This window comes from Ochotona princeps, chromosome 9 (assembly GCF_030435755.1).
Source record: "Ochotona princeps isolate mOchPri1 chromosome 9, mOchPri1.hap1, whole genome shotgun sequence".
Lineage (NCBI taxonomy): Eukaryota > Metazoa > Chordata > Mammalia > Lagomorpha > Ochotonidae > Ochotona > Ochotona princeps.
This window is the reverse complement of record NC_080840.1, coordinates 71,960,672-71,984,119: the sequence shown is the minus strand read 5'-3', so window position 1 is coordinate 71,984,119 and position 23,448 is coordinate 71,960,672. Positions and strand designations below refer to the sequence as shown.

Here is a 23,448-nt window from a genome sequence, read left to right as displayed (position 1 = left end):
TGCATGCCAGCGGGTGCTGCAGCCCAGCCTGAGTTGGTCTATCCCCCAGTCTCAGCATTTGTTGGTTGGTGCTGCAGCCTGGCCCACCCCCTGGCCTGGCCCTTATGTGAATTTGTGGGTGATGTGACCCAACCTGGCCCATCCCACTCCCTGTTCTGGCTCTCACTCTTGCCAGTGTGTGCTGTGGACTTGCTTATCCCAACCCGCCCCTAGACCTGGCCCACATATATGCTGACAGTTTCTGCAGCCCAGCCGGGCCTAACCTGTCCCAGCCTCAGCTCTTGGCTCACCAGCTGGAGCTGTGACCTAGCAGAGGAGTATCCTAAGATACTCTACCAAACCCATTACCAGCCCTAGATCTTGTGGGTACCTGAGGGTGCTGTGGCTACCCTGGCATGATGCAAGACAGCATTTCTTTTTCTTTCTTTTTCTTCTTTTTTTAAAAGATTATTTTTATTGGAAACATTGATTAATGGAAAGAAGGAAAGACAGAAAGATCTTTGATCTTCTGTTTACTCCCCAAATAGCTGCAATGGCTGTAGCTAAGCCAACCCAAAGCCAGGAGCCAGGAGCTTCCTCCTGGTCTCCCATGCAGGTGCAGGATCCCAACGTTTGGTATCATCCTCCACTGCTGTCCCAGGCCACAGGCAGGGAGCTAGATGAGAAATGGAGCGGCTGGGACATAAACTGATATCCATATGAGATCCTGGTGCTTGCAAAAGGATAATTAACCAATTGAGCCATCACGTCAGCTCCAGATTGCCTTACTTTTCTTTCTTGTTTTTTGTAAGTAAAGATTTATTTTTTATTGGAAAGTGAGATTTGCAGAGAAGAGACAGAGAGAATGATCCTCCATCCACTGATTCACTCTCTAAGTGGCTGCAATAGCAAGGACTGAGCTGATCCAAAGCCAGGAGCCAGGAGCTTCTTCCAAGTCTCCCACGCAGGTGCAGGGTCCCAAGGCGTTGGGCTTGTCCAACTACTTTTCCAGACCACAAGCAGGGAGCTAGAGATAGGAAGCCGGGTCCCCGGGGTTAGAACTGGTGTCTATATGGGATCTCCTTAATTTTCACCCGGTGTTTTTTTTTTCTGTTCCAGAATCCCACCTGGCCACTGTTACATTTCATTGTCCTTAGGCTCCTGTTAGCTGTGACATTTTTTCAGACGTGCGTTGTTTTCAGTCATCTGGATTCCATGGAAGTATTTCTTTTACAGAATGTTCTCTATGGGACTTTATCTGATATTTTTCCTCATGACTTAACAGGTTATGAATTTTTGGTAGGAATACCAGAGTTAGAAGGCAATTTTCATCACATCGTATGAAGAGTACCTATTACCTTTGGGTAACCTTTCATATTGCTTTTTCAGATGTGTTATTTCAGCGCTTTGCAAAGATATTCATTGGCTGTCTGGCAGCAGTTACTAGTGGCATGATGTATGCTCTCTACTTATCAGCATACCACGAAAGGAAATTTTGGTTTTCCAACAGGCAGGTAAGAGAACTTTTGAGTACATCAAAGTTGTTCGGTATTTGATAATTTGGGTGCTATTTTTCTGGAAGGTCAAAATATATAGAAATGTAACAAGTGCTTTTTTAGTTATACCTGTTGGAAACAATACTGTGTTCTGTTTTGAGACTATAGTGACATTATTATTTTTTTTTTTTTTAAGGATTTATTCATTTTTTATTACAGCCAGATATACAGAGAGGAGGAGAGACAGAGAGGAAGATTAACCTTAAAATCTTTAGCAGGATATTTTACAGATTACAAAATGTGACAGTGTTCTCATTTATCAGTCATAATCTTCTGATAATGAAATGTTATATATAATTTATACTTTTAATAGTTTTGATAGCTGACACTAAAAAATTTGTATAAATTCTAGCATTAAAATATTTGTTTTTAAAAAGATTTACTTATTTATTATCTTTTTAAAGATTTACTTTTTTATTGGAAAGTCAGATTTACAGAGCAAAGGAGAGACAGAAAGATCTTCTATCTGCTGGTTCACTCCCCAAGTTGACATGATGGCCAAAACTGAACCAATCCAAAGCCAGGAGCCAGGAGCTTCTTCAGTTCTCCCCCGTGGGTACAGGGTCCCAGTGTTTAGGCCATCTTCCACTGCTTTCCCAGGCCATAAATGGGCAACTGGAAGGGAAGTAGATCAGCTGGAATATGAACTGGCGCCCATATGGATCCTGGTGTATGTAAGGGGAGGACTTTAGGCACCAGGCTACCATGCTGGGCCCTACTTACTTATTTTGAAAGACAGAGAGAGAAAGAAAGATTTTAAATTTGCTCATTCACTTCCCAGATGGCTGCAACAGTCAGTGCTGGGCCAGGCCAAATCCTTGAGCAGGAGTTTAATATGTATCCCCTACGCAGGTGACAGGGGTCTGAGGACTTGAACCCTGCCTCTTCCACCTCGTTAGCTGGGAGCTGAATGGAAAGTGGAGCAGGGTCCAGCGAGGTAGCCTGGCAGCTAAAGTCCTCACCTTGCATGTGCCGGGATCCCATATGAGCTCCACTTCTAGTCCTGGTTGTCCCGCTTCCCATCCAGCTCCCTGCTTGTGGCCTGGGAAAGCAGTCAAGGACACCCCAAAGCCTTGGAACCCTGTAGTTGCGTGGGAGACACAGAAGAGGCTCCTGGATCCTGGCTCAGATTGACTCAGCTTCCGCCGTTGTGGCCACTTTGGGAGAGAATCATTGGACAGAAGATATTCCTCTCTGTATATCTGACTTTCTAATAAAAAAAAAAATAAATCTTTAAAAAAAAAAGTGGAGCAGCAAGAGAACATGCCAGTGCCCATAACAGGTGCTAAAATTACAGGCTGCAATTTTACCCACAGTACCATGATACCAGATTGCATAGAAACTTCTTGGAGTGGTATTTGTCATTGATTAGCAGGTGTAATGTAGTATTTCCTAAAATATCTCATTAAAAAATTGTTTTTCAAAGATAATGTCATCCTGCCCACATTATGTTTATTGACCGAGCGAAGCTGGAGTTGGGAGTTAGATACAGGTCTCCACATGACCTGCAGGAACCCAATGGTGGGAACCAATACTGCTGCCTCCAAGGTTGTGCAGTGGTGATTAATCTGAAGACAGCCACTCTGATGTGGAACCCAGGCCTCTAAACAGATAAATTATTCTCTTTCTGCTTCTTTTTTTTTTTAAATTAAGATTTATGTCTTTCTATTTTTTAAAAATAAAATATTTATTTATTTTTTTATTTTTCTGAGGGGCAGAGTTATATTTAGAGATAGAGGCAGAAAGATTTTCCATCTGTATCCAAGGCTGGGCCAAACTACAGCCATGAGCCAGGAGTTTCTTCTGGGTTTTTCACTTGGTTACATGGCCCCAGTCCATATGTGACTGCTCTTCCAACTGCACTAGCAGGGCGCTGGATTGAAAGTGGAACAGCTAGGACTTCAACTGGTGACCATGTGGGATACTGGTGTTGTAGCCAGTGGCTTTACCTTTTGTGCCATAATACTGGCTGCTCTTTCTGCATTTCAAATACATTATCTTTTTACGAAAGTGTATGTCAACAGGTAATGCTTCCATTAGCTGAGCCCCTGACACCAACACGGGAAACCTGGGATGAGTCAGAAGGCCCTAGCATGATAAATGTATTTGGGGAGTTTATGAAAAATAACCTTTCACTCAGGTTTATAACAGCACTAATTACTTCTCAAAGACCCCATTTCCAAACAGAAACGTTGAAACCATAGCAAGCTTTAAATAGGGTTATAAAGAGTTCATTGACTAGGTAGATCTAAACAGAATTTTCTCTTGTAGATTTACAGTATACAGTATGCAGTAAAACTCCAAAAAGTTGGGGTTGGCACCATGGTGTAGTTGGTCATGCTGTCACCCGCATTGTTGGCATCCGTATTGGTGCTGCTTTGATGCCAGCTGCTCCAATTCCTACTAATGTTCCTGGGAAAGCAGCAGCAGATGGCCCCAGGCCTTGGAACCCTGCACCCACATGGGAAACCCAGATGAAGTCCTTGGCTCCTGGCTCCTAGTTTCAGTCTGATCCAGCCCCAGTTGTGTCCATTTGAGGGGTGAACCAGGGAATGGAAGATTGATTTATATCTCTCTGTAACTCTTCCTTTCAAATAAAATAAATAAATCTTTAAAGAAAAATCTCTTAGAAGTCATGGAATACAACAACAGAACTCATCTAACTTTGTTTAATACAGCCTTTCTCAGAATTTTAACTCTAGTGCTGTTTCGGATGATACCTGTTGGTGTCTGAGAAGTTCAGACTTCATGCAGGAGTGCTGAGGGCCATTTGGGTATCTGTGACATCATTCACACTTGCCTTGAGAGGACCAGACCCGATGGTTTCAGAGACCTTACACAGTCTACCATCTAGGTGTTCCCACTCATGCACAATGCCTTTTCTTTTTGTATTTGTTGATAAATATGCATGAAAATAAATTAACTTTTGGTTTGAAAGATGATAGATCCATGAACGTTTGATTTAACATGGAAAGTACAAGCTTCTTAATGTTTTTGACTAATGCATTCCTGGTTTTGCATAGCCTAAACTAAGGGTCTTTAAGACTTGCTTGTGTTTTTTGGAAGTTCACTTGAAAAGCACTGAGCAAGTGTGGGCAGCTCTTGAAAAGTAGAACTTGGGGTTCTGAACACAGAGAAATGTGGAATATTAAAAGGAAACACTGCTTTCCTTTTATCTTACCTTTTTATTGTGTACTTTATAAAAAATTTTACGTAGTTAATTAGGGCACAAAGGGTCAAGGGCTACAGGAAAGTGGCTAAGACTATTATTTCCACATTTTTTTTTCTGTATTTGGGGTAAAAGGGGAGATAAAGGGAGAAGCTCCACCCAACCTCCCACCCATCCCAGGTCCCCGATGTGGGGCATGCTCCGAGGGTCTTGCTCAAGTGGTTTTGATAGTTCAGCAGTTATGAATTGCTGCCACTCTCCCATTACAAGCATGATTAAGTTGCTGCAGAATCCACGGATTGACATAGTCCATGTTAGAGTCTCTGTTTGCCCAGTTTTTCACTGCCAACACATAGCTGGGGTAGTTGATTGATTTGTTCTGTCCTCTGTTGTGGTACCAGATATCCTCTGCAGGTTCCGATGGACTGCCATATCCTCCATGTGCACCTGGTTGTGCTGTCCACTGTTCCGTCTGAGCCTCTGAGGAGGCCAGCTCTGGCACTTGCACTCCGTTGCAGATAATAGAACCCGCACTTCTCTTCATGGTTGTGTTTCTGAGTTCAGCAATTCAATTGGGGAGATCCCCAAAGAAACTTTGTCTGAGGTGTTCCCAGACCTGATTCTTGTGTGTACTTGAAAGTATAGGGTCCGGCACAGTCTGTCACCCCAATCAGCTTATGCATATGCTGGTGGTTGCAATTGCTGGGTGGTTCTGATTCCAGCCCTGTGTTCCATACAAACCAAAGGGTGTTGCAGTCCAGCCTGATTCTGCCCAGCACACACTGGGCCCTCACATAAACCAGTGGGAGCCACAACCTAGTCGGAGCGACCTGTAATACCCCCCACCAGACCTGCCTCCCTACCCTGGTCCCCGTGCTTGCCAGTATGAACAGCAGACTGGTCCAGTCTGTCCCACATCCCATTCAGCAGTCATACATGTCAGTGGGCATTGAAGCCCAGTTCAACCCACTATCCAGCTCCACTATCCAGCCCACACACATGTTGGTGGGTGTTATTCTGTCCAGCCACCCATGCCTCAGTCCTGGTTTTCATGCTCTCCAGGTGGTTCTGGAGTGGTAACCCAAGAGGGAGGTGCTCAATGTTTTCCTAATGGGCCCTCTCCCACTCCCAGATCATGCACTCTCCAGGTGGTTCTGGAGTTTAACTTGACAGATTAGCCACCGGTGCCAGCATCTGCTATCTGATGCTGCAGCAAAGCCCAGCCAACATTCACCCACTCTGATTTATGCTTGCACTAGTAGGAAGAGTCAACCAAGCCTGGCTCTTCCCTGATCTGATTCACATGAGGTTCACAGGTGTTGTAGCCCTGCCTGGTCTGGTCTGCCCCCATCCCAACTCATGCTCTTCAGTGGGCGAGGTGTTCCAGCTGGGGGCCTCCACATTCCCAACACCAGCTTTACCCCCTCCCTCCCTGGTTCCTACTAGTGCTGCAGCCCAGTCTAGCATGGCCCGCTTCACCTTGGCATTTGCTAGTGGGTGCTCTAGCCTGGCCTGGCCCAGCCCACCCCCAGTTCCAGCTGGTGAGGGTTACAGTCTAGCCCAGCCCAGCATGTATCCTATCCTAGCCATACTGTTTACTGATATGTGTTGCGACCAAACCTGGCCTGACCCACACTGTTCTGGTGCTGGGATTCGTCAGTGGCTGATGTGAACTGGTCCAGCCTGGTCTGCCCCTGACCTGTGCCAAATGTATGCTGGTGGGTGCTTTCCCTGGCCTGGTCTGGGATGTTCATTATCGTGGTTCTTGTGCTCACCTGCAGGGACTGTGTCCTGAGAGAGGAGTTGCTCAAGCTCCTCCAACAGAACCTCTCCCAGTGCCAGGTGGGCCCATGGGCCAGCCCTACTCAGCCTACCTTCTGTCCTGGCAGGAATAGTGACCTTTGCTGACGGTCTTCAGTCCATTCCAGTTCTTACTGTTGGATGTTTCAGCCCAGCCCAGGCTCGTCCATACCCAGACACAGCTCACACATGGCTCAGTAGGGGCAGAGACCTAGCCTAGTCCATCCTACATCTACCCTGGTCCTCCAGAGCACCAGATGGTGCTGGATTCTAGCCCAGCTCAGAGCGTCCAGTCCCAGTTCATACTTGTTCCAAGGGAGACTGCAGCCATATCCAGGCCAGAATGAAGCCCCCACTCCAGCCCCCGTGCTCCTCAGTAGGAACCCCAACCCAGCTAGCGTGTCCCCTTAGCTCCCCAACCGGGCTTGTCCCCAGCCATAGATTGCGTGCATGCCAGTGGTTGCTCTGACCCAGCTTGGCATAGCCCCTTACCTGTCTTTGCCTTTGCCTTAGATACTGTGGCCTAGCATCCTTGGCTCATGCAGACCAGTAGGTGTAAGAGCTTAACTTGGCATGTCTTGTGCTCCATCCTGATTTCTGTTTTTGCTTGTGAGCTAAAGTTCGCTCAGCCCTGCCCGGTCCATCCTCTTCCATTACCAATTCACACATTAGCCAACCATTGGAGCTACTTTGCCCAGCTTGTCTGACCCCCTGGCCTGGACCATGTGTTTACCAGTGGGAGCTATGACCCCACCAGGGGAGTTTTCCAAGTTCCTCTACTTGACCCATTCTCTGACCCAGTTCTTACATACTGCATTGGGTGTTAGGTCAGTGTCCTGCATAGTCTGGCCTTCCATTTGGCCTTGTATGAGCTGGTGAACGTTGCAGCCCGGCCCACCCCACACCCTGTTTTAGGATGCACATTTGGGTGCTGCTGCATTGACCTGCCCAGACTTTGTCAGTTCCTTTACATGTGAATGATGGCAGGTTCCATGGTCATACCTAACTTAGTCCATCACCACCCAACTCTTGAGCTAATCAGTGGGACTAGTATTTCCACAGGGTTTGGCCTACATGTCCTCCACAGAATCTACCCCCAGAAATGGTTCTCTTGCATTGCTGGTAAATGTCATTGCCCTGCCTAATGTGACCCGTCTGCTGATCCATCATCATGTCAGGTACTAGGATCTTGTCCTGCTCAACAAGACCCCAGCCTTACCATTTGCATGGACCGGTGCTTGGTGGTCAGCATTGTTCGGTGATAACAAGTTCTACACACGACTCAAAGGAGGGTGATATATCATTCTGACCCATAAAGATCATCTGGTCCCTCTCCTCCAAACTACCAGGTCTCAGTACCCTTGCTTACCTTCAAAGGAAATTTTACTCTGTCGCTGGGAGTCTGCGGGATTGATTCGCAACCCAGAAGCACGGTGGGCTCAACATGGAGATACCTAGGCAGCAATTCATAGCCCCAAAACCCAGAGCTTGCTGCCGGCTGGAATCAGGGCTCCGAGCATGGAGTCGCACCTGCCAGCAGCCAACAGGCTGCTAGAAATTCTACCCTCCAGACCCCAAGGTCACCCTCTCTCAATCCCATCCACTGCACAATGTTGGCAGTGGGTGGGGCCTGGGCCCGCCCTGTTCTCCAGTTTTCCACTCTTAGTGTACTCAGCAGGAAGGGAGCAGCCTCTGGAGCTTGGGCAGGCTCGGGGACAGCTCACCACATGTTCGTGGTGTCTGAAACCAGGGCTCTGAGCATGGAGCCAGACCTGGCCTGGGACTTGCCAGTTTTACTATTGTGTACTTCTAAAACCTTAAGCTACCATTTGTTATTACCTCCCTTGCTAATCTCATTATCTTTAGAACATTCTTTTTTTTTTTTTTTTTAAAGATTTATTCCTTTTATTACAGCCAGATATACACAGAGGAGGAGAGACAGAGAGGAAGATCTTCCGTGCGATGATTCACTCCCCAAGTGAGCCACAACAGGCCGATGCGCGCCGATCCGAAGCCGGGAACCTGGAACCTCTTTCAGGTCTCCCACGCGGGTGCAGTGTCCCAATGCATTGGGCCGTCCTCGACTGCTTTCCCAGGCCACAAGCAGGGAGCTGGATGGGAAGTGGAGCTGCCGGGATTAGAACCGGTGCCCATATGGGATCCCGGGGCTTTCAAGGCGAGGACTTTAGCCGCTAGGCCACGCCGCCGGGCCCAGGACATTCTTTTAGTTTTCACTTGTATATAAAGAAGAGATGACTTTTTTAAAAAATTTTTATTGCAAAGTCAGATATACAGAGAGGAGGAGAGACAGAGAGAAATATCTTCCATCCAGTCATTCACTCCCCAAGTGACCACAATGGCTGGAGTTGAGCCAATCTGAAGCCTCTTCCAGGTCTCCCATGTGGATGCAGGGTCCCAAGGCTTTGAGCTGTCCTCGACTGGTTTCCCAGGCCACAAGCAGGGAGCTGGATGGGAAGTGGAGCTGCCGGGATTAGAACCGGCGCCCATATGGGATCCCAACCCATTCAAAGTGAGGACTTTAGCCGCTAAGCCACTGTGCCAGGCCCCCAGGGATGACTTTTAAGTTCCTGTATTTCTGAAAGCTTAAGTATTTCTTTAAAATAATTGCTAAATGCTTAAAAAGACTTCCTCATTAAAGTGGACACTAGTCATTAACAGTGTGAATAAAGGGACGGAAATGTGCTAATTTAGAAGATGTGGAGGGAAAAAGGAAGATTGCAGTTGACATTTGAGAGACTGGTATTTAAATAATCTTTTCATTTCCTTTAGGAACTTGAGCGGGAAATCACTTTTCAAGGTGACAGTGCCATTTATTACTCTTATTATAAAGACATGCTAAAGGCACCTTCATTTGAAAGAGGTATGATATGTACAGTTGTTTTATATTTTTCTCCTGAATGTGAGAGACAGAGACAGGTATTTAGGGAGAGCCCCAGTCTTCTGGTTCATTCTATTAATACCCGTCACAGCCAGGACTGGGCTGACTGATTCCAGGAGCTGGGCACACATGTGCAGAGTCCCACGTGGAGGCTGGAACCCCACTGCGTGAGGCGTCCACCCTGCCTTACAGAGGCTGTGTGAACAGGAACTAGAACTGGAGCCAGGTGTTGAGTCCAGGTCTTCTGAGAGGAAACATGGCCGTGGTGGCTGCTACACTGAATTCTTGTCTCCAATGTGCGTTTTTAATACCAGTATTTTTCTAAAATAAAACGTTTTTCTTTTATACTGGTTGATTTGTCTCAGAATTAGTTATTTCTCTTTATTGTCCTTCATAAAAAATGGAAAAATGAAACAGTTACATTTTGAAGTTTCATTGATTGTAATGCTAAATATTTAATAATCAATGAGTGACATTTTATGATAACAGAATAAATAATCTGGGGAAAAACTTTTCTGTTTTCAGGTGTTTACGAATTGACACACAATAACAAAACTGTATCCCTGAAAACTATAAATGCAGTGCAACAAATGTCTCTATATCCAGAACTTATTGCCAGCGTTTTATATCAAGCAACTGGTAGCAATGTATGTATTTTTCTTTTGATCTTAATATCTGTCTTCTCATGTATTTATGCATTTCAAGTTGTGTAATATGTGCTTATCTGTTTCTTTTTTTCATGTAGGAGATTATTGAACCTGTGTATTTCTATATTGGCATTGTCTTTGGATTGCAAGGAATTTATGTTACTGCTTTATTTGTTACAAGTTGGCTTATGAGTGGAACATGGCTAGCAGGAATGCTTACTGTTGCATGGTTCATTATTAATAGGTAAGAAAAGTCTTTTATGTTTTGTACATTTTTTGGCTGTGGCAGTTTTGAAAATTCCCCCTAATCTGATAAATTCGCACCATTCTCCCCAGTCTATGAACTTGGTAAGGTATCATATTTGTGATTGTATCATGTTGTATGGCACATGCGACCTTCACTAACAATCATTCATTGTACCTGTAGACAGCCTCCACAGCTGCTGCAGAAGGGGAAGGCACAGAGAGGTAAAGCTTTAGAAGGATTTGTTGCATTGTGGCCTGCTTGAAGCAGTGAGGAAATAGATTCCATCAGCAGTGGGTGAGGGTATAAGGACCACCAGACCCCTGGTTTAGCTTAGACAAACTGAGCAGAGAAGGCAGTCCCACTGACCTTTGTGTTGTTTGAAGCCAGCACGTTTGAGGTCCTTTGTGATACAATAGTTGAAAAACATTTTCAGACATGGTGGCATTGGTTTTCACAGATGTATTGTTTCTTTCCCTTTTAATAGTCAGTTTTTAATCAGTTTTTAGTCATCAGTTTTTAATCAGTGTTCAGCCCAGTGATTAAGATACTGGTAGATATCCTTGTGTCCCATGGCAATACTGACATCAGTGCCTGGCTCCAGCGTCTGAGGACAGCTTCCTGCTAATGCATGCCTGGGGCACACTGGCAACGGCTTGAGGGATTTGGTTCCTGCCACCCATGTAGAGGGCCTGTGTTTAGTACCTAGATTCTAATGTTGACCCATCCCATTCCCAGCGAGCACAAACATTTAGAGAGTAATCCAGAGGGTGGAAGATCTGTTTATGTGTGTGTGTGTGTAAATGCATGCATGCACGTGCACACATGTTTATTTCTCTCTATAGCACTCAAAAACAAAAACATTAAAAATAATTTGTGATGCAATTTTTTAAAGTTTTATTTATTTTTATTGTAACATCAGATATATATAGAGAGGGGGAAGAGACAGAAATATCTTCCGTCTGATGACTCACTCCCCAAGAGACCACAACGGCCCATGCTGTGCTGATCTGAAGCCAGGAGCTACTTCCAGATCTCCCACGTGGGTGCAGGGTCCCAAGACTTTGGGCCATCCTCAACTGCTTTCACAGGCCACAGCAGGGAGCTGGTTGGGAAGCGGGGCCTCCGGTGTTAGACCCGGCACCCATATGGGATCCCAGCACGTTCAAAGCGAGGACTTTATCTGGTAGGCTATGGTGCTGGGCCCTGATGCAATTTCTTGAAAAGAAGACCTAAGATATATCACTGCTAACTACTGTAGGTAAAGACTCTGCCAATATATAACCACATGCTTTGAGTTACCTCATTCTCTTTAGTGATCAGAATAGCTTCATGTTTTTTAATAGCAAGAAAAAGGAGAATGGGAGTGCTAGAGTTGGTGTAATAGTTGAGACTGTGCTTGGGTTCAAGTCCTAGGTGCATGGGTTCAAGTTCTGGCTCCATTTCCAATTCAGTCTTCTTTTTTTTTTTTTTTTTTCTAACTCTCTCTCTTTTTTTTTTATTGTTTTTGACAATCTTCTTTACATAGTTAATTAGGGCACAAAGGGTCAAGGGCTAAAGGAAAGTGGGTAAGACAATTATTTCCATACTGTTTCCTTCATGTATCTGGGGCAAAGGGGGATATTGAGGGAGAGACCCCACCCAGTTTCCCACCCACCCAAAGTCCCTGATGTGGGGCATGCTCTGAGATACTTGCTCAAGTGGTTTTGATAATTCACCAATTATGAATTGCTGCCAATCTCGCCACTGCAAGCACGATGAGGTCCCTGAAGAATCCACTGATTGATATAGTCCATCACAGAGTCTCCATTTGCCCAGTATTTCGCTGCCAACATATAGCTGAGGTGGTTTACTTGTTCTGTCCTCTCTCTTTTCATGGCTAGGGTTCTGAGTCCAGCAGTTCGATTGGAGGGATCCCCAAAGAAACTTTGTCTGAGGTGTTCCCAGACCAGATTCTTGTATGTACTAGCAAGTACAGGGTCAGGCACAGTCCATTGCCCGGATCAGCTGATGGTTGCAATTGCTGGGTTGGTTCTGTTTTCAGCCCTGATTTCCACTGGAACCAATGGGTGTTGCAGTCCAGCCTGGTTCTGCTCAGCACATACTTGGCCCTCACACAGACCAGTGTGGGCTGCAGCCTAGTCAGAGCGATCCACAATTACCCCCACCAGGCCCGCCCCCTACCCTGGTTTGCCAGTATGTGTAGCAGACCAGTCCAGTCTGTCCCACATCCCATTCGGCAATTGCACATCTCAATGGATTTTAAAGCTTAGTTCCATCTAACCAGCTCAACTATCCAGCCCACATGGATGTTGTTGGCTGCCTCTGTCTAGCCACCCCAGCCCCCGTCCTAGTTTTTGTGCCCTCCCGTGGGAGTGGTAACCCAAGAGGGAGGAGCCCTCTATTTCCCTCCCAGGTCTCTCTCACTCCTGGATTATGCACTCTCCAGGTGGTTCTGAGGTTTAACTTGACACTGTCAGCTTCTGCTGTGGCTAAGCCCAAACAACCCTCGCCCACTCTAATTGTAGATTACATCAGTAGGATCAACCAGGCCAGCCTGGCTTTTCCCTGATTCAGTCCACATGAGGTCCACAGGTGTTGTCACCCTGCCTAGTCTGGTCTGCCTCCATCCCAGCTCATGCTCTCCAGTGGGAGTAGCAGTCCAGCAAGGGAACCAACCCTTATTCCCCTGCCGGCTGTGCCCCCTCCCTTCCTGGGTGTCACACATGCTGGTTGGGCGCTGTGGTCACATCTGGTACAGGCAACCTCACCTTGGCATTCCATATTGTGTACTAGTTTTTGTCGCAACCAAACCTGGCTCAACCCACACTCTGTTCTGGTGCTCGGATTTGTCAGTGGATGACATGAACTGATTCAGCCTGGTCTGCCCCTAACACATGCCAAATGTATGCCAGTGGGACTCCCTCCATGACCTGTTCTGGGCTGTTTCCTTTCATGCTTCTTGCGCTTACCAGCAGGGTCTGTGTCCCGCCAGAGAAGTTGCCAGGCTCCTCCATCAGAACCCCTCTGAATGTCAGATTTAGCGCATACCAGTGGGTCCATGCGCCAGCCCTCCTCAGTTCACCTCCTATCCTAGTAGGAACAGTGGCTTTTCCTGACTGGCCTTCAACCCAATCTGGTTTTTGCTGTTGGATGTTTCAGCCCAGCCACGGATCGTCCATACCCACATACGGTTCACACATGGCTCTGTAGGGGTTGAGACCTAGCCTAGTCTGTCCCACATCTACCCTGGTCCTCCAGAACACCAGAAGGTGTTGCAGTCTGTCCTGGCCCGGTGCATCCCGTCCCAGTCCACACTTGTGCCAAGGGAAACTACAACTGTATCCTGATCAGAATGAAGCCCCCACTCCAGCCCATGCACTCTTGGTGGGAACCTCAGCCCAGCTAGGGTGTCCCCTTAGCTCCCCAACTGGGCCTGTTCCCAGCCATAGATTGCATGCATGCCAGTGGTTGCTGACTCAGCTTGGCACAGTCTCTTACCTGTCCTGGCCTTTGCCTTAGACACTGTGGCTTAGTGTCCCTGACTCACACAGACCAGTAGGTACAAGACCCAAGCTGGGCATGTCTTGTGCTCCATCCTGGTTTCTAGTTTCGCTTGTAGGCTTAGGTTTGCTCAGTCCTGCCCAGTACATCTATTCCATTACGAATTCACACATTCACCAGCCGTTGGAGCTACTTTGCCCAGCTTGTCTGACCTCCAGGTCTGCACCATATGTTCACCAGCGAGAGCTATGACTTGCCAAGGGAGTTTCCCAAGTTCCTCCATTTTATCCCCTCCCAGACCCAGTTCTCATACATGCCATTGGGTTTTAGGCCAGTGCCCGGCATAGTCTGGCCTTCCATTTGGCCTTGTATGAGCTGGTGAATGTTGCAGCCCGGCCCACCACACCCTATTCAGGATGCACATTCGGGTGCTGCTGCCTTGACCAGTCCAGACTGTTGCGGGTTATTTTACCTATGATTGATGGCAAACTCCTTGGTCACACCTAGCTTAGTCCATCACCACCCCAACTCTTTTTTTTTTTTTTAAAGATTTATTTTTTATTACAAAGTCAGATATACAGAGAGGAGGAGAGACAGAGAGGAAGATCTTCTGTCCAATGATTCACTCCCCAAGTGAGCTGCAACGGCCGGTGCTGCGCCAATCCGAAGCCAGGAACCAGGAACCTCTTCCGGATCTCCCACGCGGGTGCAGTGTCCCAATGCATTGGGCTGTCCTCGACTGCTTTCCCAGGCCACAAGCAGGGAGCTGGATGGGCAGTGGGTCTGCTGGGATTAGAACCGGCGCCCATATGGGATCCCGGGGCGTTCAAGGCGAGGACTTTAGTGGCTAGGCCAAGCTGCCGCGCCCCACCCCAACTCTTGAGCTAACCAGAATTTCCACAGGGTTTGGCCCACACATCCCGCACAGAATCTACCCTCTGATATGGTTCTTGAGTGCTAGTTAATGTCATGGCCCTGCCAAATGTGACCCATCTGTTGATCCATCATCATGTCAGGTAATAGATATCCTGCTGGACAAGCCACGAGCCCTAGCTTTTGCATGAACTGGTATTTGGTGCTCAACGTTGTTAAGTGATTACAAGTTCTTCAACGGAAGAGTTACTGTCATTGGGACTCTTTAGGATTGATTCATATCCCAGAAGCACAGTGTGTTCAACCTGGAGCTACCTAAGCAGTGATTCAAAGAACCAAAACCCCAGAACTCCCCAGCTGGGCAACCAGCAGGCAGAACCTGGTGCCAAATGGCGCACTAGCCCTCCGGGCACAGCTCACCACATGCATGTGGTTGCTGGCGTCTGGGATCTGGGCATGAGACGCCCCATCCCGAGACCCACCAGCAGCTGGGAGGCTGCAGGAAGTTTAAACTCCCTGGCCCAAGTTTGCGTCCCTCCTTAAGAGTGGCTGGTATGCCCCGAGTCCCAGGCCTTCCCTGCGCAGTCATGGAGACTTCCCCCCTCAGTTGGTGTGCTCACCCTGAAGGGAGCAGCTCCCGGAGCCCAGGCAGGCCCGGGGACAGCTCACCACGTGCACATGGTGGCTGGCATCTGGGCAATTTCCAATTCAGTCTTCTAATACTCACCCTGAGAAACAGTGGATGATGGTTTGAGCGATTTTACGACTCATGTGGGAGACCTGATTTGAGTTCTTGGCTATTGCTTGGCTCAACTCAGGCAGCATATGAAAGACTCCCTCTCTCCCCCACCCCACCCCAGTGTTGCTTTCAAATATATGTTTTTTAAAACTACAAAAAAAGGCATAAGCTGACATTGTGGCACAGTGGGTAAAGCTTCCACTTATGACACCAGCATCCCATATGTTCATGTCCCAGCTATGCCACTTACTATCCAACTTCCTGCTGATGGCTTAGGGAAAGCAGCGAATGATGGCCCAAGTGTTTGGACCCTTGCCATATCAAGGGAGACTTGGATGAAGTTCCTGGCTCCTGGATTCAGGCTGGCCCAGCCCTGGCTATGCAGCCATCTGGGGAATAAAGCAGCAGGTGGAAGATCTCTCTCTCTCTGTGTCTCTCGCTCTCTTTGTAACTCTGACTTCCAAGTAAGTTAATCTTTTTAAAAAGAAAAACAAAAGATGGCCCCCGTGGCCATCATGACCAGAGCCACAGTAGGACAAAATCAAGAGTCTGCTTTCCCGGTGTTAGCTTGGTCCCGGGCTGAAAGTGGAATAGCCGAGACTTGACCTGGCACCTGTATGGAGTGGAGTGCTGCAGGTTGGCTTAACTCACTGTGCTTCTGCCTTTTAGAAAAAGAATTGTGTTGTAAAGAGTTACTTCTGTTTGAGAGGCAGATTATACAGAGAGAGAAGTAGAGACAGAAAAGGAAGGTCTTCCATCAGCTGGTTCCCTCCTGAAATGGCGCAGTGACCAGAGATGAGCTGATCCAAAGCTGGGAGCAGGAGTTTTCTCTGGGTCTCCCACATGAGTGCAGGGTCCAGAGGACTTGGGCCATCCTCCACTGCTTTCCAGGCCACAAGCAGAGAACTGAATTGGAAGTAGAGTAACTAGGATATGAACTGGTTCCCATATGAGATGCCAACTCATAGGGCACAAGAATAGGTTGTTGTGCCACCTTGCCAGCCTTCATAAATAACTAGGTATTTTAAAAATGGGCATAGATGGGCCCGGCAGCTTGGCCTAGCCACTAAAGTCCTCGCCTTGAATGCGCCGGGATCCCCATGTGGACGCCGGTTCTAATCCTGGCAGCTCCACTTCCCATCCAGCTCCCTGCTTGTGGCCTGGGAAAGCAGTCGAGGACGGCCCAATGCATTGGGACACTGCACCCATGTGGGAGACCTGAAAGAGACTCCTGGCTCCTGGCTTCGGATTGGCGCAGCACCGGCCCGTTGTGGCTTACCTGGGGAGTGAATCATCGGACGGAAGCTCTTCCTCTCTGTCTCTCCTCCTCTCTGTATATCTGACTTTGTAAAAATAAATCTTTAAAAAAAAATGGGCATAGAGCTTCCTTGAAATGGAGGAATTGCTTGTGACATGTCACAATGGAGAAATCCTGTGCATCTCCTCACTCTTCCAACGGTGTTAGTGACCCTGACTGCTCACAGGGACTGTGTTGTTAGGAAGCTGGATTCAGGAGCCAAGCCAGGAAATTAGCTCCAGGTGCTCGACATGACCATCTGAACCACAGACATAAAAAAAAAAAATAATCAACCAACTAATACGTCCAAGATTCAAATCCCCTTAAAGAAAAAAAAAAAAAAAAAAAGGAAGAAACAGGCCAATCCAAAGTCTGTAGCCAAGAGTTTATTTTAGGTCCCCACTTCTGTGTAGCGGTGCGCATATTTTGACCCTTTTTTTTTTTTAAGATTTATTTATTTTTATTGGAAAGTCAGATATGGAGAGGAGGAGAGACAGAGAGGAAGATCTTCCGTCCGATGATTCACTACTCCCCAAGTGACAGCAAAGGCCGGTGCTGCGCCAAGCCAAAGCTGGGAGCCAGGAGCTACTTCCGGGTCTCCCACACTGGTACAGGGTCCCAAAGCCTTGGACCATCCTCGACTGCTTTCCCAGGCCACAGGCAGGGAGCTGAATGGGCAGTGGGTCTGCTGGGATTAGAACCGGTGCCCATATGGGGTCCTGGCACGCCCAAGGCGAGGACTTTAGCCGCTAGGTACTGTGCTGTGCCCTTTGACCCTCTTCTGTCACTTTGGCAGGTGCATTAGCAGGGAGCTGCATTGAAAGTGGAGCAGCCAGAGGCCCACAGTGTGGCTCAACAGGCTAATCTTCCACCTTCAGGTGCCAGCATCCCATGTTGGTACCTGCTTTTGTCCTGTCTCCTCCGGGTTTTTTGTTTTTTGTTTATTTTTTTTGATTTTTGGCAATATTTATTGATTTTTATTGGAAAAGCAAACCTACAGAGAAAGGAAAGAGATCTTTCCATATGCAAGTTTGCTCCCCAGGTGGCCACAACAGGTAGAGCTGAGTGATCTGCAGTCAGAAGCTTCTTCCTGTTCTCCCACATGTGTGTAGAGTCCCAAGGCCTTGGGCCTTCTTCCGCTGCTTTCCCAATCCACGAGCTGGGAGCTGGATGGGAAGTGGAGCAGCTGGATAGGAACTGATGTCCTTGTGGAATCCAGGCACATGCAGGAGGAGGATCTAGCCACTAGGTATTGCACTGGGCCATAACAGTTACTCTTATGTTCTGTTTCTGTAATATGGAAGTTGTATCTTTAGAAAGAACCTTTAGGTCTGGAAGTCAATCAGTGGGATCTTTCTATTTCTCTGTCTTCCCTCCCTCCTTCTCTTACTCTGTGAAACTCTGCCTTCACATAAGTAAGTCTTTTAAAGATTAATAATAGTGGGTCTGCGTGCTATCCTGTGGCTCATGTCCTCGCCTTGCACACAGCAGGATTCCATATGGGTGCCAATTTGTGTTCTTGCAGTCCTGCTTCGCATCTAGCTCCCTGCTTGTGGCCTGCGAAAGCAGTTGAGGATGGCCCAAAGCCTTGGGACCCTGCACTTGCGTGGGAGACCTGGAGGAAGCTCCTGGCTCCTGGCTTTGGATTGGCGCAGCATGGGCCGTTGTGGCCACCTGGAGAGTGAACAAGCGGGCAGAAGATATTTCTCTCTTCTCTCTGTATATCTGCCTTTCCAATAAAAATACATAAATCTTTAAATTAATAATAATAGTAATACTCCTACCAGTGAAATAGAATATTTATTTTAAACTACTTCAAAGTCATGTGACTATTGAATCTATTTATTCACTACCCAGATGATTACAAAAGCCAGAGGTGGGCCAGACCAAAGCCAGGAGCTTGAAACTCCAGTTCTCCCACATGGATGACAGGGTTTCAAGTACTTGGCTGTCATCGTTGCCTCCCAGCATGCGTTAGCAGAAAGTTGGGTTGGCAGTGACGTAGCTAGAACTCTGGCATCTGAAGCTGCACCGACTCACTGAACTGCCATGACTAGTCTCATGTGTTGTTAAAATGAAAATGCAAAATTGAATTGAGAGCCTTTGCTGATCTCATGGCTGTATCTATGGGTTGCTGGACGCCCATCCAGGTCGTCCCCTGTAGGTGGTGGAAATGGCATGGATCCTACTCAGTCTATCCTGAAATGAGCAGAGCACAGATTCGTTGTCACTCTTCCAAATCCCTAACTTGTATTTGACACAGATTTTGCTACATTGATCTGTGAATAGCGTATAACTCTGTTGACAGGAATTACAAGGATCAACATCTTGGACTTGTTGGTAGAGTCATTCCTCCTCACCTTCCTTATGACATATTAATTTCATTGGTTTTTTTTTTTTTTTTAGAGAGTCGACTTTTTAAAAAATATTTATTTGGAAAGTCAGATATACAGAGAGGAGGAGAGACAGAGGGAAAGATACTCCTGATGATGATTCACTCCCTAAGTGGTCTCAACGGCCACAGCTGAGCCAATCCGAAGCCCAGAGCCAGGAGCTTCTTCCAGGTCTCCCGTGTTTGTGCAGGGTCCCAAGGCTTTGGGCTGTCCTCTTACTGCTTTCCCAGCCCGATGGCATAGCAGCTAAAGTCCTCGCCTTGAACGTGCTGGGATCCCATATTGGCGCCAGTTCTAATCCCAGCAGCCCTACTGCCCATCCTGCTCCCTGCTTGCGGCCTGAAAAAGTAGTTGAGGACGGCCCAAAGCCTTGGGACCCTGCACCCACGTTGGAGACCCGGAAGGAGCTCCTGGCTGCTGACTTCAGACTGGCGCAGCACGGGCCTTTGCTGCCACTTGGGGAGTGAATCATTGGACAGAAGATCTTCCTCTCTGTCTCTCCTCCTCTCTGTTTATCTGACTTTGCAATAAAAATAAGATAAATATTTTGAAAAATTATACCAGGTAAAGTTGGGAACAATTTAAGTGAATAACGAAAGGGACTTGGATAGATTCTGATAGAACATATAGGGTATACTATGATTATTAAGTATTCTTTTTAAGTTTTTGTAAAGGTTATTTATTTCTAAAATTAAAGTTACAGAGAGAAAGAAAGCTTGTTGGTTCATTTCCAAGGTGGACTCAGTAAGTAGGCTGGTGCTAGGGTTTCCCTCTGCCTATCCCACGAAGGTGCCAAACACAGAACTGTCTTCCACTGCTTGCTCAGGGTCATTAACATGGAGCTGAGTCACAAGTGGAGCAGACAGGACATGAACTGGCACTTAGCTGGGACGCAGCCTTTGCTGTGCTGTAACACCAGCCTTGTTAAGTGTTCTTTACTAATCCATGTAGGTGGGAAATATGTCTCTGTATATTTTGTAAAAATCATTCATCACAGAACTACAAAAGATTAGTATCATATATTAAGTGTTTATTTGATTCTAGGCACTGCTAAATTGTTTACAATTTTTATTTCATTTAATTCTCATATGTGGTTGTGTTTGTAAATTTATAAATACAAAAATACTCCACATATCTTCTATGAACAGTATGTGTGTGTGTGAATATCTAATGCTTTTTAACAACTTTATTGAAATGTAATTGACATAAAATGAACTGTACATTATTGTATACTAGTTCCCAAATTTACATGTTTGCACATAGGAGATCTTTAACACAATTGATATAATAAACATTGCCATCATCCCCCAGAAATTTCCTTTTGTCCTTTCTAATTCTTTCTTTGCTCTCACCCATATGCGCTTAATACTGTTGTGCTCAGGGAACCAGTGATCAGCTTTCTCTCACTATATGTTCGTTTGCCTTTTCTAGAATTTTATAAAATGGGAGTCACACAGCATGTGTTATTGTTTTCTGTTGTTCATGTTAAGTATAGGTGGAAATTAATTCATTAGTGTAACAGTGTACATTAGTGTGTCACATGGCAATGAACTGAACAAAATTACTTGTGAATGGAAAATAGTTGCATGTAATGATTTTGGGTGAGTTAGTTTTGTTGTGGTGTTAGAGACAACATGCTCCTGCTGAGAGCTTATGAAGCAGACACTTAGGAAGAGCTGACAGAGGCATTTCTCCATTTGTAATTCTGGGAATTTTCAGATCACTCTCAATGTATCATGTAAAAGTCTAGGGTAATGTTCATTCTGGATAACATACTCTCTGACAAGATTAGTAAACTCTGCATACTGGAAGAAATGTCTCATAATCCCAGTTACAGTACCATGTACTAGCCGTCTGACCTTGATTAAGTTATGTCACATCTCTGAGCTTCATGTTCCTTTTGTAAAGGAGGATAAAGCTTTGGATACGCTGGGCTGCCAGTGCTGTATGCCTGATAGTATTCCTCAGAGAGGTGCCCTGTGCTTAGGAGAACGGGGATGGGCTGTGACATCAGTTCTGCTTTAGACAGCAAGCTGTATGGCAGCACAGGGCGTTAAGCAGGCGTAACTTTTTCAGGTTGTCACTGAGGACCACGCGTTCACCCGCGGCACTGAGCAGCACTGCATCTTCTGGGTCGGGGGCAGGGTTGGGATGCTGTAAATTTGTTCTGTGATGCTCTCATAGACAGTATTAAATCTGCCTATGCCTCTCACACAGTTGTTAAAGAGAACAATCAGCTGTTTGTGAAAGTGCTTTGGAAAGTATACTGTTACACCAATGTAATGTCTTGCTTTTAATGTTCATTTGTGACTTATTTTAGGGTAGATACAACAAGAATTGAATACTCCATTCCTTTAAGAGAAAACTGGGCACTACCCTATTTTGCATGCCAAGTCGCTGCACTTACAGGCTACTTAAAAAGCAACTTAAATACATATGCAGAGGTAAGATACCTGTCTGTTCACCCATCATAGTTAATTCTGATTTACTACAAGTGTGGTACATAATTTTAAACGTAGACTTACTGAAAGTTACATTCATTGAAATCTGGTTACTACGTAATAAAGGATATCATTTGTTTTCTTATCAAATGGTTTACTCTGTAAATCGATAGACATTAAATGATTTTTAGGAGAAAAGAGACACAATATTTAAATGCAGTCACTTGACAGATAAGTGAAGATATGCCATTTTCAAAGTTAATCTGTTCCACCATTACCTTATTACTCTTCTTTTTTTTTTTAAAGATTTATTTATTTTTTTATTGGAAAGGCAGATATACAGAGAGGAGGAGAGACAAAGAGGAAGGCCTTCTGTCCAGTGGTTCACTCCCCAAGTGGCCACAACGGCTGGAGCTGATCCAATCCAAAGCCAGGAGCCAGGAGCTTCCTCCGGGTCTCCACGCGGGTGCAGGGTCCCAAAGCTTTGGGCCATCCTCGACTGCCTTTCCAGGCCACAAGCAGGAAGCGGGGCTGCTGGGATTAGAACCGGCACCCATATGGGATCCCGGGCATTCAAGGCGAGGACTTTAACCATTACACTATCATGTGGGGCCCTATTACTCTTCTTATTTCTGGAACATTGCTAAAGAAACAAGAGACCCGGAAGACTCTCTAGGCAACTTGCTTCAGATCAGCTCAGCTCTGGCTGTTGTGGCCACTTTGGGAGTGAACCAGAAGACAGAAAATCTTCCTCTTTGTCTCTCTTTATCTCTGTAAATCTGCTTTTCCAATAAAAACAAATCAATTATTCTTAAAAAAAAAGTGGCTACAGATGGCAACAGTGTTAACTTCTTTGCCTTCAATTGTGTTTTCCATGATTGACCTGAGGTAGCTTAGAGAGAATCTCAGGAGACTTGCCAGCTCAGAGAATTAATATTCCTGCTTTAATGTTTGAAATAAGCCTAGTAACTCTCAGAATAATGATCTGAAATGTATAAAACAAGGGTAACTATAAAGGCAGCCATTTTTCATTGAAATTGCCTGAAAGGAATATTGCTTTGACAGTTTGCCTATCTTTGGTTTGGAATTCCTGCCTTGAAAGAGACCACAGGGATGAAAGAAAAGCTTCAGTTAAACTTGGTTGTCTGAGAAAAAGAAAGCTTACAGTTTCTTTTTGAAATTTTCGTAAAAACATACTATTCTTTCTTCCTTTCAGTAGTGGCACATGTCTTTGTTTTTATTTTAAGGTATATTTATTTTTATTGGAAAGGCAGATTTACAGCAAGAAGGAGAGCGAGACAGATCTTCCATATGGTTCACTCACCATATGGCCACAGTGGCCAGAGCTGAGCCAATCTGAAGCCAGGAGCCAGGAGCTTATTCTGGGTTTCTCACATGATGCAGGGTCCCAAGGCCATCCTTGACTGTTTTCCTAGATGACATTTAAAAGGACAAAGTTGCTTTTGGCCAGGCGTATTTCATGCAGTCAGTGAACGCCTTGTGTTTGAGGAGAGGAAAACAACTGTGAGTTTCCAAGCTGTGAGGAGAGATAGAGGCACATGGTGAAAGGAGCAGAGACCTGGGCTGGGGGAGACTGAGACACTTGCTCCTGGAAAACAGGAAACACCTGGTTACTTTCAGGTCATAAAGAAGTTATTTCCAAAATTGTAGAAGCTCAACAGACAAATCTGCAATCACCATTCAGATGAAACAAGATTTTACTACATTTTTCTCTTTTATTTCCCTGAAGTTTTCCATCAAAGGACAATGGTGGTTTTTCTTTAAAGTATCTATTGGAGATTTTACTGTTTAAGGATTTAATAATTATGTGGTTAAAAACAGCTTAGTTGAGTCATTAGCAGACCTGCAACTCTAATAAATAACAGCAGTCTTTCAGATTTTTTAGT

At 46.0% G+C, this 23,448-nt stretch overlaps 1 protein-coding gene across 3 annotated transcripts in view; it reads left to right on the top strand.

Annotated features, from left to right (window-relative positions):
• The window catches only part of DPY19L4 (dpy-19 like 4), an 85,279-nt gene that overhangs the window by 9,579 nt on the left and 52,252 nt on the right, over window positions 1-23,448 (top strand). For all 3 annotated transcript variants that reach the window (XM_058668785.1, XM_058668787.1, XM_058668786.1), the window contains exons 3-7: window positions 1,369-1,493; window positions 9,295-9,385; window positions 9,929-10,050; window positions 10,149-10,294; window positions 21,421-21,544. In XM_058668785.1, coding sequence (XP_058524768.1) covers window positions 1,369-1,493; window positions 9,295-9,385; window positions 9,929-10,050; window positions 10,149-10,294; window positions 21,421-21,544 — 608 coding nt within the window. The remainder of the gene's footprint in view (window positions 1-1,368; window positions 1,494-9,294; window positions 9,386-9,928; window positions 10,051-10,148; window positions 10,295-21,420; window positions 21,545-23,448) is intronic.